Source organism: Ischnura elegans, chromosome 1 (assembly GCF_921293095.1).
Source record: "Ischnura elegans chromosome 1, ioIscEleg1.1, whole genome shotgun sequence".
Classification (NCBI taxonomy): Eukaryota; Metazoa; Arthropoda; class Insecta; order Odonata; family Coenagrionidae; genus Ischnura; species Ischnura elegans.
This window is the reverse complement of record NC_060246.1, coordinates 1,888,127-1,905,505: the sequence shown is the minus strand read 5'-3', so window position 1 is coordinate 1,905,505 and position 17,379 is coordinate 1,888,127. Positions and strand designations below refer to the sequence as shown.

Here is a 17,379-nt window from a genome sequence, read left to right as displayed (position 1 = left end):
GGACGTTGAAGATCTCCCTTGCTCTACGGGACTGACTGAAGAGCAGTGAGCGATAGGAGAAATCACTATCGTGGCATGAAATTCCCCGAATAAAAAATCAAAGAGAGCTAAGCCTAAGACCCGAAAAAGAATAGTTATCTTAAATCGGGTAACATGATTAAAACAAGGTTAGCGGGTAAAGATGGGTAAACGAGGGAGAAGACGAAAGATAATAGAATTTTTAATAAAAAATAAAAGGGAAATACACGATATGATGAAGTTCGCCATGAAAAAATTTGACTTAGCCGGGATACGAACCCGGAACTCCCGTATTGCCAGCCAGTTACCCCATCAAGCCATTTTCTCGGGGTTATCTTCGCGTGACTGCGTACAAAGTCACTTTTTCCTGCAGTGCTTTGAGAATAGAAGGGGTTAGGTCTTACTATGAATTGATGTGGGAAGTTCCTGATTGAAGGTGGGACTGCCATTGTGCTTCTTAGATACTCCATGAAAACCTATCTTAATCGGTAGAACACTCAAATAATAATAATACTTTCATGACATGATTGAAATAAACTATGATGATGTCATCAACTTGATTATAGCGTCTCACAATGGTAAAAGTACGTATGCGGTTCCCATTTGTTAGACATGTATTAATTTGGGGTTCCAGTACACATCAAACGCACCTGTAGTACTTTGTATCGACAAATAATGGTGCAAGAGGAAATTCTTTAAAAGTAAGATGTAATAATGCGCACGTGAATTCACGTTGATCACCTTAATCAGAAGAACGGCACTCAGAAAAAAATCAAAACCCATTGCCATACTTCCTTGTTTTTAAGATTGGGAACTCTAAACTACACGATTCTCTCATTCAAAACACACTGATTAAATGCAAAGAAGCGGTAAAAAAAAGCCGGTGGAGGCCACCACGATTAAATGAAACACGAGGATTTATTTTAACGCGTTTTGTTCCATAAAGCCGCTGGAGCCCAATTTGTTCGGCGCGGCCTGGCTTTCACGATTCCGGGGACTTCTCCCCCTTCCCCCACCCCCAATGACCTGCAGAAACCAGTTCGGACTTCAATTCAACCCCTCGCTCCCGTAACGGACACAAACCGAGGCGACCCTTGGCGTATGCACTTGACAAATGACTCGCGCTGACAATAATTACGGACGTGGCCATTACGACGTGCATGGTATCTCTTGTTCCCGCGATTACGACATCGAACCTAATGGAACGCAGAGGGAGTTTTTAATATGATGGACAGGCTAGAATGCCGATCACAATCTAATGCTAATTTCCAGCCGGCTCGAAATAAACGGTAGACCAGTGACGGAAGCGCTATGAATATAGACAAATCGAAGATCGTGAGATCACAAATAATCTTCAATTGTTGTGAAAAACTTACGATCACCAGCAAACCCTTGTGATATTCAACCTAGGCTGTGTGCATAATTTCCCATCATTACTCACCTGAAAAGAAAACAAAACATTAGGTCCAAGGTTAAAGATGTTCAAAACACAGAATTTCATACCAAATTCGAATTATTAACGATGTTAACATATCAACCTAATAATTTAAATTGACAATACGTGCGTTGAAATAATAATTCAATGCCAAAAAAGGTCTTTTAAAAATGACCTTATAATTCATAATTACGAATGCAACTGCAAGATGGCAGATTGAACAAAGAGAATTGCATTACATACAATACCATGATTTGGTCATGAAGGATATTGAAGTGAATTAAGTTTCGCAGGTTCCTAAAATGAAAAACATCGTATATTATTTTCAAAAGGGAGATAAGGATAAAATGGAAATGAAAATATCTGGAAATACGGCAACCAGGTTGAAGCTGAAAGATTTAGTGCTTCACCGGCGTAATAACTATGATTAATTCTCTCAGGTTTTTACCGGGGGATTCTTCTATAATTTCCGAAGTCTTAAGGTCCGAACCGTTCCTCGTCCTCTGGGTGCTTGTTACCCGATTGCAAAACCAAGAGAAATACATTAATATTTACATTTTGATTAAAACATCAATGATTTCGTTCAAATCAGATTCTTTTCCTTGCCTACTTGACAAACATATCCGTCTAGCATTTCGCTGTCCCCTCACAATGACACTCTCTTCCTCACCATCTCCGCCCACCACGCCGAGAACTTTCTCATTCGTCCTCCTTCATCTCACCTTCTCCGTTCGTTCCCCTTGGGGGTTAATAGGATACTAAAAAGGGTCCAGGAGAGCCGCGGAGGAGGGTGGGGGAGAGAGAGAGGAAGAGAATTGAAATGCCAAGGCAACTGGGGACGGAGGTTCCCAACTTCCCGTGAAGTCGAGGGGCGGGCGGGGGCAACATACGAGGCAGTGGCTGTGGGGGCGGAGAGGCGGGGGAGAGGAGATCAACCAACCCCCAGGGCCGGCGCTGCACCTGGCTCCTCGCCATGCTAATGCTAATTGTACCTTTAACTTGGACGTTAATGTCATCAACAACAAATCGCCTTGCCATGTTATTCGCCCATTCAACCGTAACGGCCAATTTTTATGTTAACTGCGCCGAAGATTGGCCGGCAAAACCGAAACGCATAATAAGGCATTTAGAGGCAATGAAATTAGCCTTTACGAATATTAGGCCCAATTTAAAAAAAATATACGGCAGCAAGGCTTTATTTATAGCACTGCTCGATAACTAACAAGTAGATGATGGTGCTATTCCTCGAATAAAAAGTCTAAAATAATACTTTCAGATGAGAATTTCATCCTTAAAAACAGAATTGCATAGGCACTTGGTATGTCAAAATAATACGGACAAAAGGTTCAATTACTGAACACGTACTCGTACAATACACGTGGATTACTAATTCCTCCTTCGTTTTGCACTAAGATTTTCAAATGCTTACAGGTTTACATTGTAATAACATCACTAGAGATCTCTTTTTGTATATTTTATAATTGTACCTTTGATAATACATTCTATTTTGTTATTCTATTCTGCGATGAAGTGTGTTATTTTTATGGACAATATAGTTTAATAATCCGCTATATAATTTAATAATCCTAAAGCCTTTGCTTTGTTTCACTCATAGGCCTTACTTCCTTGTTTATTTTTCAGAATATTACTTGAATTTAGCATGAATTTCTTGCTTCTACTCCCCCAGTCGAAATGTAAGCAAGTGTACGGCAGGGCATTTTGGTGGACAAAACATACCCCGCTAAGACCGTCAAAGCCTCCGCTCCGCGGTGTCATAAAACGACCGTTTTCGCAGTAGGATTCATGGGGTCAGAGAACGGAGAGTGAAGAAGGTATAAGGGTCTCAGCTGGTGTCTTTATGGGAGGTCTTTTTGTATGAGTCCCAGGGAAACAACTCACTTTTTCGAGGTTTGAATGCTTTTAATAGAAGCATGGTCTTCGATCTTATCGAAAGAAAACTAAATGAACTTCAATGAAACGTGCGCTTACGTTGGCTGAAAATTCTCCACACTCTTCACCATAGACTAATTGAGAATCGATGTCTTGAAGCAAAGCTTAAAAACGGTGAATACTGAGCGTTAAAACCCATAAGTACACTTTTAAAAATCTTACCGCGTCGCGGCTATTCCAACTCCAGACGCGCGGAGACGAACCCGGCCGCGTGATCGAAAAATCAATGTAATTTCCGGCGAAGCAAACTTAATTCAAAGTTAACAACTCATTCAACAATTCAAACAACTTAAACACCTCAAAAAATCTTCCAAGAATGCTCTCGTATAAGTTACTTTGCACTAAGCTTTTTAAACTTGACGATCAGACTAAAAAAAGCTGAAATTTACACGATAAGGTCTCTAGCGATAGCTTTTGAGAAAGATAAATCATGCAGCAGACAGCGTTAACGTTAGTCTCCACTGCAATTCGTCCTTTCGAACAAATTATAAATAAAGAACATGATGTATTGGTTATTAATACCAGACATTACTAATTATGGATACAGGCGGAAATGTCAATCACAGCGTTACTCTCTCTATCACTTCAAGCAATGGAGGTAGAGATAAAAACGATGCCCAGCTTACGGTTTCAGAGTCCAGAAATCATATATATTCATCCTTTTTTCAACTTTTGACGGACGGACGAAGGAAGCAGCCAAGCAGCCTACCAGCCTAGGAAGGAAGGAAGGAAGGAAGGCAGGAAGGACGACCTCGACAAGGACAAGACCGATGAGTAATCCAGGGCATAGCCGGAGTGAGGCGTCTAAGGACCCTTACGATGGCGTGTCGTGGATGAAAAATCGGGGCAGGAAGAAGAAGGCCGTCGTCACCGGAGTGGTGAATAAGCCGCCCGTCAAGCCCGCCAACCCCGTTCCTGCTCCGCCGCCGCAGCCAAGCCCACCCCCGGACACGCCATCGGACGTCTCGTACCAATCGGACACGGCGTCCGACACCGAACTCTCACCCTTTCCCTCCCCCTCCCAAACCCCAACCCAACGACATCCGACTCCTTCAACCTCTGCCGCCTCCAAACCACCTGCTAATGACACTTCGGTGTTCGTTAGCAATCTTCCCGCTTCCATTACCCAGAAATCCTTCTTCTCCGCCTTGACCTCTACCTTCCCTTCTCTCCGCACGGCAGAGGTCTCCGTATTCTCGCAAGAGAGACGCGCCATGCTCCGCATCCCAGCGGCGTATGGCAGCCTCTTCGAGAGTGCGGAGGAGATTAAGAAGCTGAGCCACCGGCTGGGCGAGCCGTGCGCTGCACTCGTGCGGCGCTCGACCGCTCGGCCGGCAACAACTAACCGCCCCTCTCTTTCCTCCTTTTCAGTTGTGGTGCGCGGCGTGGACAGGACGACTACGGAGGCAGACATCAAGGAGGCACAGGGCTTCGCCGGTCTTCGCTGCATCCGGGTGATGAGGATCACCGCCCGAAGGACCGGCCAACCAACCACCTTGATGAGGGTCATCACGAGAGACGCAGACACGGCGCAGCGGCTCCTGCACGACGGACTGATTGCCTTTGGCAAGCGGTTCCGAGTAGAGCCCTCCCATCCGCCACGCTGCCAACCCGCCCAATGCCGCAGGTGTCAGGGTTTCGACCACCCGACACACAGGTGCACGAAGGACCTTCGTTGTGCAAGGTGTGGAGCGAGCCATCGCTCCGCAACTTGCGAGGCGGAGTGTCTGAAATGTGCCAACTGCGCAGGAAGGCATCACGCCGGGGACTGAAAATGCCCCGTGCGACCGGCTAAGCCGGAAGGGTTGGCGCAAACTGTCCCACTAACGTCTTGCGCTTCTCTCCCCTCTCCAGGGGGGTGTTTCAGAGTCTCGTAGGATTGGCGGCGTCGGAAACGGATTCATTCCGAGTCGATCGGGAACCTATCCTACGCTCGTCTTCCGTGCGTTTCACACATACTATCGGAAAGCGTTCCGCTTTTGGTATGACGTCAACAGTCATCCTCCTCCGGGAAACGAGAAAACGTCACAATTTTCAAGTGACAAGTGAGCAGCAAAAATAACCTCCCGCAAGATTTGATACTTGACAAGGGAGGCGAAAGGTATGTACGGGCATAAATAAGTGCTAATTGATACATTGTCACATAATTGACGTTGTTGCCGGGTAAAATTATTTTAGAATTGTTCGTATGTAGTTTTTTTTAACGTAATACCCTGTCGTTTTGAGCAAATTGCGGGAATGAAGGAAAATTTTGAACGAGTTTGTTCTGTCATTCTCGTGAGAGCATAGTTGATTGTTCTTGAGAACTAAATTACAGGCAGTCACGAAATCCATAATTTTTTCCAACAACATATGGTTTATTTACTCAATTGTTTAACCAAATTGTCATATTTTCATTCAGTATCTCAATTAAATATGAATATTGACCATCATAAATAATGTTATGGCCTTCATGATATGCCGTAAACGTCTTAAAACTTTTCCGTGAAAGTGGAGGTACGCTGGAAGAAAATATAGCGATTACATTAGGTTGAATAGTGTACATTAATAGTAATGGCTCGAGTTATGTACGTTAAAATAACGCAAAATAATTTTGTTAGTTTGTTATCTGTTTTGCACGTTCTCGGTTATTTCTATAACACCATTTTATTTGGTACGAAAATGACAAATTGTTGCTACTGATGCAACTTGAAATACATCTTCTAAATTATATATCAGTGAGCGATAATTCCACAAAGAAAAAAATATTCGCTGCAAAAGGGAATCGAACCTATAACCTTTACCTCGCTGCATACTGCCTTAACCCGCTGCGCCACCGTCAATTGTTACAAAAAGGCCGAAATTTGTAAGCTATAAATAGAAGGATGGTATGAGGGAGCTTCGGTATAGTTGTTATCGTGGCTATTCCCGTTATGCTTGAACTAGTATTTCATATTAAAATGAATATTTAGAATGTACATGGAATGTACTGAAACCATGTACCACGTAATCAGCTGAATTAGGTACATAACCACGTCTAATTTCGATGTGACTACGATGTCAAGTCACACACACAATCATTTCAAACTATACAAATTGTTATACTTCCTAACCCACGGACACGTATTCAATGCATTATGCTACCTGCATATTTGTAAGTCGTTACGCCATGCATTCCAACTTGTTTCACGTTCTTTTTGCCAAATTACTCGTCCAAATAACAACGCAAACGAACTTGTACCGTCAATGATACAGTCTGCCTATTTATCGCCTAATTTGCACGAGAATTAAAGTCACTTGCACTTATATTACTCTATCAGAATATCCGCATATATCAGCACTCATGAAATAAAGTGGTATGATTTTATTATAGCCAAATACTTAATAAAAAACAGCAATATAACATATCTCCACTCGCCACGGGAATGAGTTTCCGGCACCTCTAGCCCACTCGACTTCTATCCGATAGGAAAGCCGGCCTTGAGTCGATAGGAAGCCAGTCTGAAACGCACGGATTGCCTGGCCGATAGTAAGTGACGCAGAATCCGCGTCAAGTCTCCCGATCCGCTCGGAAAGGGAGACTCTGAAACACCCCCCAGGTCCGGCATCCGAGTCCCTCGTCACCAAGGACGACCTCCTGCGGCTCCTGAGCCTCCTCGTGGCCAACCTGCACCCGCAGGAGAGAGCAGAAGTGGCCAACATCCTAGACAACGCGGCGCGTGATGTCCTTGGGTACTCCGTGAAGACGGTCTACTCATGGAATCAGCAGCTGGCGGCGGTGCAGAAGATAGACGGATGAGCAAAATTCCATTTTCTTACATAAATTAATTTTAAATCCTATCGCACTGCTGGCCCTTACGGCAAATCAGTAAACTTGCTCTCTATTTGAATATCAATTTTATGTGCTATTAAATTCAATTTAAATTAAAGTAAACTCAGTAATATGAACATCTAAGGTCCTCAATTGTGGTGAACTATCTCAAATTTAATCTTTAATCCAGGAACCAATAACTTCAATCAAATACATCAATACTTAAAGTTAAATTTCTATGCACAAATTTCATCTTACAAATCCTGCTTTCAATTCATATGCATGACCTTTGACTTTATCTGCATTACGGATACCAAGAAATATCTGTTAAACAAATTTAGTTTCACCTAGTCAATAATATCAATTTGAATACTTTACTTAATATGAACCTAAATTGCATAAATTTAACGCCAATTTGGCCCAGGACTTAACTAACTTCCTTTCCTATCTTGTCCTAAGTAATTTAAAGTTAAATATCCTGGAATAAAGCTCATTCATCTATTAAAATTAAATGTAAATATGTAAAGCAAAATAAAGCCTGATAATTATCTTAACTCTGACGAATGGCATGTAAATAAATATACAAATGAAAATGACAATGACCATAAACGATTTGCTCATCATGTAAATAAATAATATATTTATCCACTTGTATATAAACTTGTATATATATCAAAGTGCCCAATAACAACCTAGTGCTTGCTCTATTGTATCATATTGTATATTAATTCCGATCTGTAAAATTACAGCACTCCACACCGGCTAAGCAAAGGACACCAGGATAACGCCTTCCAGACACCACTTGACTTCTGCTGCAACATCAACACTCATCAGCACCATGTACACGGCGGTCTACGTGGGGTTTTGCCGGTTTCCCTCACGTCTCGGACGAATGTCAGACCAAAAGCCATCCCGGAGGAAAAGAGTTCCAGCAAAATCTGTATGACAATGCTGCTACAAGCTCACAAACATATGTAAACTAAAATACCAATGACAAGCCCTGAAGAGGAAAAATGTCCTATAACGGGGTTCATGCTGTAAATATGTCTATATATATATTACCAATACTATATAAATATTCATGTACACTGGCAGCATTGGAAATAAACGCTTTTTGAAATTGAAATTGAAACTTTTGACTTACGAGAGGTAGAAAGATGATGGAAGGCGAAAACGAAGCCTATTCTGATTTAAACGCCTACGGAACATGCTCGAAAAGAATAGTCAATTTCTTAGCGCTTGACTTCTGTCTCCAATACTTCGCATTAGAAAGGGCACCGCATTAAACCGGGTTCGTTCCCATAAATCTCTCTCCAATATTCATAGACGATAAAATATAATCGGGTGTTTTCCCGGCGTAGGTGTTGGATGAAAAGTTCTCGGAGAAGGATTTTATTACCCGGTGGAAAGCCCGAGAACTATTCATCCATTCATAGGCGATGATTACGGCGAAAGTAAAATGAGGGATTAATAATTAATTTTCCTCAATCCCAACTGATTGCAATGAAGAAGCCATTTCTTATCCTATAAACTATGGAAAGCTTACAAATATGAGCGTCATGACTGCTGGCAATCGAAAAACTGATTATAGAACATTGCCAATCAGGATTGAGTTGAAACAGACACAAATGAAGGGGTCTACAAACTCGGCGGAAACCATACCAAAGACCATCACAATAGCAATTCTCTTAGCTTTACGCTGGTGAAAGGGAAACTTCAATTTAAGAAAAGTTCTTCAAAAGTTCTCTACTGACGGCGCCAGATAGATGTGCCGTTTTACTTTGCATATTTATAAATGGGCTTGTACGCAAAAATTATTTATGCCTCATTCTAAAAATAATTTTTTTTTCATCACTTTTTATGAAAATTTCAAAAATGTGGACACGCCAGTGAAATAAATGACTCCACGCACCGTAAACTTAGTCGCTTTGTCAACTTCATGAAGTTTGCAACTCAACCTAGGGAATACTAATACGTCTACAGCATTCATCCTGCACAATAAGAGGCAGAAATTATTTTATTTTATTTTTATAGCGTATGTTTTGTTGTCACTTTAAGAAAACGTTTAAACGTTATCTAGTCCTACAGTTACCCCGAATTAAAAAGAAAACTGAGAGAGACATTTTTTTATTTATTTGCAATTTTTCAATGAGCCATAATGAGCATATAAAAGTAACGATATGAGTGAATGTTAATAAACTCTATCAACAGGGAAGCTCACTAATTATTTCATTGCCGCATTTGAAAGTTTAGCCTAAAAAAGAAACATTAGTATAGTCACTTTTATTTCCTGCATCTGGTGTATGCGATGCGTTTTGAAAGTCGGAAAAGACATATTCTTTTTTATTTTAAGACAAATCAAGGTTGATTACATTATTTTTGATACATTTTAAAATTAATATCAGTCTCGATTGTTTACATTCGCTCAGCGCCGAATAGCTGGAAACAGTTTTGAGGTATCGTTAAAATTTATGCTACAGTTGATCGATAACTGCAAATGTAAAAAATGTCGGCTCACCATGCCTCAGAAATAGCATAAAAATGTCCTTATCTTCTGGCTTTGATCTATAGTACACCGGGAAGTGGTTTAATTTAAGCTTAAAGATAAAAAAGACAAGAAGAAACAAGCATGCAAGAGACTGACCTAATCAAAACGTGGAAAAAAAAAACAGAAACTGAAGAAGAATTGGGTGGACACAAGGAAAACGAAAGCCTTTAGTGTTGAATATCAAGCCAAGGGCCAACGACCAAGAGGTTAACACACAGGAGGGTGCGAAAGGTCATGAAGCGGTGAGATCTATTAAAAGCTATCGCCAAATGACTAAAGACAGACAGTACGCAATTTCACATTGCTTTAAGAAATTCAACTCGGCTCCATGGCCAAAATGGATAAAAGCAGCAACGTCGACATTGCAAAAATGATAGAAGCGGCACAAAGGTTGGTGAATTTACAAAATACATTTTATGGCCTTTCACTTCGTCTCTGAAGCATCTGCTTCTTTTACCTATGCAACAGTTGCAGGTGAAATAGAGGAAAATTTATTGTTTAGAATGTGGAATACATGAAAAATCTTTAATTTAGTTACCATCAAACAAGACTTGACGAAATAATAATACAGCAATGAGGCATGTGATATTGCTAGGGAACTGAAGATGACCATAATAATAAATTATGCTCTCACCGGTTTCCTGGCTGAAGTTTTCCAAGTATCTAATGGCTGGCCAACAACCACAGCATCGTCCATGCACTCCAGCGGTATGCAGACTTCCGACAAGAAGCACAATGCATAAACTCTCACGTGGATAAGTTAAGCACGTAGACAGCCGCAATATGGTTCACAGTGGAATCACCATCAAAAGATATAAGTAAATCCGAATTGCGATGCTGGTTGAAGGGTAACCTCGCTAAACCGAGTAACACCATCCGGAAACATTCACTGGCCTGGTAATTTCACGTTTTATTTAAATTATAAGCAACACTACCACCAAAATAGTCTCATACTCCAACCAAATTAATTGCCGGCAACGAAAATACAAAATGTTGAACTTGAAAAGTAGCCCATCACTGCACGCGAACAGATGCACTGATACAAGATCTTAAGCGAGCATATCTGCATAGCGACACATGGAAAGCATTTTGCTCCACGCAAAAAATAAATATCCACAAAAAAAATGTCCCGGTAAGCAACAGGTATTCTTCTCAGGTTCTCCATCGCGTCTGGATATCCGTGACCCACGTTTTGATACACGAGACGAGCACCGAAAACTAGAGGTAAGAAAAACCTGACCCGGAGGAGAACCAGAAGAGAATTCATGGGGCGAGATCGTCGGGAAAGCTTTTTACCGTGTATCTAAGTGAATACTATTTTATTAACGGCTTTAAAAGTAAACGCTGTCCGTTCCACTATTCTCCCGTTGTTGGACCGCAAAGAACAAGTATCGCTTATTGTGAACCGTGCAAAACTTGGCAAAAATAGCACGGCTATGCACGAGATACCAAAGCACCGGATTGAAATTGCTACGGAGGCGACCGCGGTGCGAGAGTCTTGTCTCCGTGACAGCGAATCCAACACTGGCGGTCGGTGGAGTCGACTCCCGGGAAACGCGTGGCCCATTGAACTCCAAGGCCCTCCCCCCCAAACGACCTGCAGCATAAACAAAACCAGCGGGAGCCGTGGGCTTCCTGGCTTCACGAGTCCACAATGGAGGAGTGACGATGACTCCCTTAGGTTTGATTAGGTAGTTGTCGGAGGGCTCCGGATTTTGAAAAGTTAGCTGGAACCCCCTCGATCAGCAGCCAAGCCATCTACCCTTTAGACTACCACACTCAAGTGGCATAGACAGGAATTTCGTAGTGGGAGAGGGTCCAAAACGAGGTGGGAACTTAGTTGAAAAACAGGGTACCAAGAAATGGGTTTTAAAATAATTTTATCACCTTTCATCAACGATAAACTTCATTTGTTGAAGAAATATTTTGTAAATTCATGATTTTTCAATAATTTGTTTTCTTTTAAGAAAGAAAATAACTTTATTTCAGGGGCGGGTCCGAACCACCCCCCACCCCCGCCCCGGCTACGCTACTGACTCATTTTTCTCACTAATACTACCTATTCTATTATTTTACGACATTCCTTTGAAAGAAATTAATTTCTTTTGGTCTATTTCTTTACTTCATCTTTTTCTTAATGAGCCTACACTCACAGTCAGTGTTTCACTCCAAATGCGAACTCTGATAGTTGAGGGTAGGGCTCAACCTGGAGTAAGCCAGAGGCGTGCAATTCTTTGGTATGCAGAGAAGGCAGTGTACTTCCTTAAGTCACCTCTAACCGAGAGGATTTTCGTTTGGTTTGTCCAAAGATTATATCAGGGATTTAAACTATCAGACATTCTTCCGACAACAAAACGATCTGCCCGTAGTGTAAATACGCCAACCAAATCTTCTGCGTCAAATATTCCACATGATATTCCTGTATGACCAACAGTATAAAATAAATTAAAAGAAATTATTTTCGTACTCTTTAAACAACTCTTAAACCTTTAGAGATAGGTTAGTGCATAGTAAAGCTTTAAAATTGAAGTCATAATGTCAAAGTGAAAAAGTTTCACCAGCACACGGTGAGTGGAGCTAAATTTAATTTCAAGTCTTCCATTCTCCAAGAGTTGGAACAAGGACGCAATGAACCAGCCGCCATGTCAGGAAAGTCAGACTGACGTATGCTTCTGCGTTCGCCGTTTGTAATCTCTTGCAGCGATTAACGGGCAGGAATTAACGGCACGAAAAATTTTCCTTTCCCGGAATCTGCAACATGAGCCATCGGATGATCATTCAAAAGTCATTGAAGAGAAAGAGTAGGGATCTGCGAGCGGCGTGCCTATGATCCCATGGCTAGCACGGCACGCGAACGCATCCATGGAGGTCAAGGAGAAGTTGAAACGTGAATCCCTCTCTTCAGATTTTGCCTTCAAAACTGTGAATTATCTTCTCACAGGCAAAGCTCTATATATTTTGCAGTTATTTTGTAGTTCGAGTCATTTAAGAACTTCAAGAGCACTTCGAGTGCGTTGGAAGTTAAATTAATAACACAACGCCGAATGAAATTTTAAATTGAGGAATACAATAGAGAAGAAAAATCCCATCAAGGTCCTGAAAGAAGAGGATTTCCTTTTTCGGAAGATATGAACATAAGCCATTTTCAGTTTAGTCGGTTAACTGCGCTTTAAAAAAATTAAATTCACGCAATTATCGTTCAGGCAATATGGAAGATTACCATCGCTCAAAGAGTTTGGTGTGCGACTACGTTTTTACCATTTTTACATTGCCTTCGAATTCAGCCGGGCGGCCAGAGAGGTCAAAATATCCTTTCAGTAATTCGCATAGATCTCTAGCCTTTCTTTCAGCTACAGCACCCACTCCATACATAGAAAAGAGTTTGAAAAGTGCTTTTGTGCCCTTATAATTTGGATTAAAATAAAAAATAATGTGTCAAAAATGCTCATTTTTCTGAACTTGATAATCCATTTTATCGATTTGAAAAGTAAAGGTAATTTATCTTCAAAGATCTTAGCCTACATTCCGGGAAAAATTTTTCCTTCCAAATTTCTTAATACATTGAGCTACAATTATTTAATGACAAGTGGAATGTTACAATAAAAAAGGCGGGAATTCAGTTGACAAACTAATAGTAATTTTTCTTTTGTTTTTATTACATTAAAATTTGGATAAAAGTATATATTTGCTTTCGCAAGCATTTCTAGTTTTCGGAGGAGTATGTTCGAGTCCATTCATTTCGTATATTTAAAGATGTCAGTGAATCTTACCCCGTTCAGTAGAACAGATTAATAACATCAAGATCTCGTCTTCTGCGGAAGGAAGGTATGTCACCGCAAATCCTGCAGATCCACGTTCTGATCCGTGGCTTACAACTCTCATTGTCAGCCAAATATTTCTTTTCCGTCCTCGGCGGCGGCAGGGTGAAGTCCTCGCCTGCTAATTCGAAGGACGCGGGCTCGAGTCCCACCTTACCTCTATTCTGGGAATTGGAGTTTGAAATCGTCTTGCAATCGTAGCTGTAATGACCTTAAGTGCGCTTTTTCGTGGCTGTGAAAATAAGAGAATCAATAAAATAATTGAAGTATGCAATTATTCCACATTTTTTTCTGGAATTTTCTATTTACCTATTCCATCCCACCTTCCTTTAACATAACTTGGTTCTCAGTAATAAAACGTAATGTCGCAGATTATTCCCGGCTTTGAAGGCTAAAATTCTTGCATCCAGGCAGTTGAATTTAATAGTGTATCATTATATCTTAACAATGATATCGATATTGGCGAAATATGTTTATAACTGGTAGAGAAACTGTTTCTGAACCATAATGAAGTAGTAATCGAAGGAAATGTACGTAAGGGAATACACGATAAAAGAACACTAACAGTTTATTCCACGCTTTATAATTCCAAAACTCAACAACTGACCATGGTTTCAACACGCCGTCATTTCCAAGTACATGTACAATGTGTTCAAACCACGGTCGGTTATTGAGTTTTGAAATTATATTGAATTAAAATAAAATAAAATAGAATATAATAATATATAATATAATAATATATAATTTATTCCATTTACAATCAAATATTACATTTTAGAACATACTTAAATATTTTGGAATATATAGGTACCCCTTTTAGTAGTTTTGGGGCTACCATCATAAACTTTTTACATAGGTCTGGTGCTAGCACACATGAGAAGTAAAATTTCTTTGTATTCAGTTATTTGTTCTATTGCCGATTGCATTCATTATTAAAAAACGTATTTCAAATATTTGGACAAGGATAACTATTTTTCTTATTTTTCTCATATAAACGCATAATTACATACATAGAATATACAATATACCTTTTATTGTAAACTTTTTTAACCCACCTTTCTTAGTAGAAACTCTACTTCCTCACACATCATAAGCCATTTTTTAACGGCGGATTTAAATCCCCATCTTTTTTCCGAGTTTGCTACATTACTCGGCAACATGCTAAACAATTTAGGCCCTAAGTAATTGTATGACTGTCGATAAATTTCGGTCGTCGGCCTAGGTATATGGAAGTTTCTCCAAGCTCTAATGTCATAGTTTTGTGGTCGGGCCTTTTCACCACTACGGTTATAGAATATTCTAAGGACTTTATAAATGAATAAATGCCTTAGTGGGAGGACATCTAATTTTTTGAATAGAGGAAATGAGTGGCTTTTCCTATACGATCGTGTTATAACCCTGATAACCCTTTTTTGCGCCACTATCAATGGTTTAATGTTGATAAAATATGCTCCACCCCAGCAGGCTATTCCGTATTGCAATCTTGAATTAACGAGAGCATAATATACCATTTTTATTACTGATTCAGGGCATATGTATCTGAGGAAGTAGAATTTTCTTACAATAGTAATCATTTCTGATTTTAATTTATTTATGTGAGACTTCCATTTACAATTTTGGTCAAAATATATACCTAAATATTTTATGTGACTAACCTGTTCGATCAAAATACATTTATCACAGGAAGTAACATTATCTTTTATACAATTTGCACATTGATAGTATAGTTTACTTTTGTTTGAGGTAGATTTACTCATGCTAAACATAATATATTTCGTTTTTTCACTTAACAACATATAATTAGCCGAAAACCACATATTGAGTGTTAATAGATCACTTTGTATGTGTTCATATAGATCATCAACACTATTAACAGAGTAACTTAGTGCAGTGTCATCTGCGAATGACGTTAATTGACCTTTAAACCTGCCAGCACATAAATTGTTTACATAAATTAAAAACAGTATGGGTCCCAACACAGAACCCTGTGGGACACCACAGGTGAGTCGAATCTTTTCACTGTAGCAATTTTTGAGACGCACACATTGATCTCGATCACAAAGATAACTTTGAAACCAATCATATGCGGTTCCACGTATACCCGCTTCCCATAATCGATTCATTAGTATGTTATGATTAATGGAGTCAAAGGCTTTGGTAATGTCTACAAATAAGCCAGCAACTCTACAGTTCTTATTCAGTCCGTCGTTCAGCTCTGAACAGAATTTTAATAATGCATCCTCTGTACTCTTACCACTCATAAATCCAAATTGGTTTTTATTGAAAAAACTATGCTGATTTAGAAATTTAAGAAGTCTGACTTTAACAACTTTTTCTATTATTTTAGCAAATACAGATAATAGGGATATTGGTCTGTAATTATTTACGTTCATTTTATCACCTTTTTTAAAAATTGGTATCACTATTGCAGTTTTTAATTGTTTAGGAAATATTCCAGTATACATACTTAGATTAGCAATATGGGCAAGGACCTCCGAAATATTTGCATTTACTTTTTTTATAACTTGTGTGGAAATATTATCAACACCTTTAGATTTTTTAGACTTTAATTCCTTAATAATGCTGCTAATTTCTTTCGCATCAGTAGGAACAAAAAACAGTGAGTCAATTGAATTGGAGGTTGGGAATATTTCTTTGTATTTATTCGTATTACTTTCAAAATAATTGTTCTGGGTCAATTCTTGAATTACTTTACCATAATGTGAACTAAATTCGTTTACAATGTCCTGGCACTTAGTGACAACGATACCATTACTAGTTCTAATTTTTATACAATTCTCATTTCCTTGCTTTCCTCCCGTGAGTGAATCTAAAATGCGCCATTGAGCAGCGGTATTATTGACATTACTATCAAATAGGTCCCTGTAATACTTTTCTTTGCGCTTTTTAATATCATATTCTAATCTTTGCGTGTACGATACGTAGTACCTATTTAGCTTTTCATTTTCAGGGTGTTTCCTCATTTTTTTATACAGAAAATTTCGCCTAGAAATTCTCCCGCACAAAGCGTAAGTCATCCATGGCCTCTTCATTCCTCCCGATCTGTTACTGTCTGACACGTATTCAGCTTTTTCAATGCAGCATTTCAGTTTATTTATAAATATTTCATAGGCTTCATTGACATTTTGTTGTGAATAAACATCATTCCAGTCACATCTTAGCAAAGTATTATTTAGATGGTTAAAGTTTATCCGGCAATGGCTTCGATAAACTCGTTCGTATATATTAATGGGTACATTAATATTTAAAGAACATGATACAGCATGATGGTCTGTTAAACCCCAATCGTCCGCTCTTCCCTCATACTTATCTCTACTTCTGCAAAAAATGTGATCTATACATGTACTACCCGTTTTGCTAATTCTAGTTGGTACTCGAATAAGCTGGTCCAGTCCATGACTAGCCATAAGGGTTTGATATTCAAAGGAAATATCGTTGGGTTGTAATAAACATAAATTAATATCACCAATTACAATTAAATTCCTCTCACTAGAGATGGTTAATACATTCTCCAATTCACTCAAAAAATGTTCAACAGGATTAAAATTAAGTCTATATACACCAATAATGCTTATCCAAGAAGAATCATTTATCCCTACTGATATTTTAACCATATCAGCAGTTTTTAATTCACCCAGATCAATAGAAGAACACTCATAAGTATCTGCTACATATGCAATAACTCCTCCAGCCCTATAGTTATTGTTACACACATCAAAACTCCGATAGCCAGTTATTTGATACATAGATACTTCAGTGTCATTGACCCAAATTTCTGTCAAAACAATTACAGCGGGTT

At 39.4% G+C, this 17,379-nt stretch overlaps 2 protein-coding genes across 2 annotated transcripts in view; one reads left to right on the top strand and one right to left on the bottom strand.

The window, feature by feature from the left end:
• LOC124154588 (A disintegrin and metalloproteinase with thrombospondin motifs 20-like) overlaps window positions 1-17,379 on the bottom strand; it is a 273,213-nt gene that overhangs the window by 167,738 nt on the left and 88,096 nt on the right. The gene's annotated exons all lie outside the window — the stretch shown is intronic.
• Window positions 4,836-8,192, top strand: LOC124154581. The gene is made up of 3 exons (XM_046528406.1): window positions 4,836-4,969; window positions 6,982-7,177; window positions 7,943-8,192. The coding sequence occupies exons 1-3, from the start codon at window positions 4,861-4,863 to the stop codon at window positions 8,169-8,171; spliced, it is 534 nt and encodes a 177-aa protein (XP_046384362.1). The 5' UTR covers window positions 4,836-4,860; the 3' UTR covers window positions 8,172-8,192.

Excerpts from the sequence above, each read along its gene's own strand:
- LOC124154581 (XM_046528406.1), top strand. The coding sequence starts at position 4,861 with ATGAGGATCACCGCCCGAAGGACCGGCCAACCAACCACCTTGATGAGG. Across the intron at positions 4,970-6,981 it reads CGACGGACTGATTGCCTTTG|GTCCGGCATCCGAGTCCCTC; the intron begins GCAAGCGGTTCC and ends AACACCCCCCAG. Across the intron at positions 7,178-7,942 it reads GCGGTGCAGAAGATAGACGG|CACTCCACACCGGCTAAGCA; the intron begins ATGAGCAAAATT and ends GTAAAATTACAG.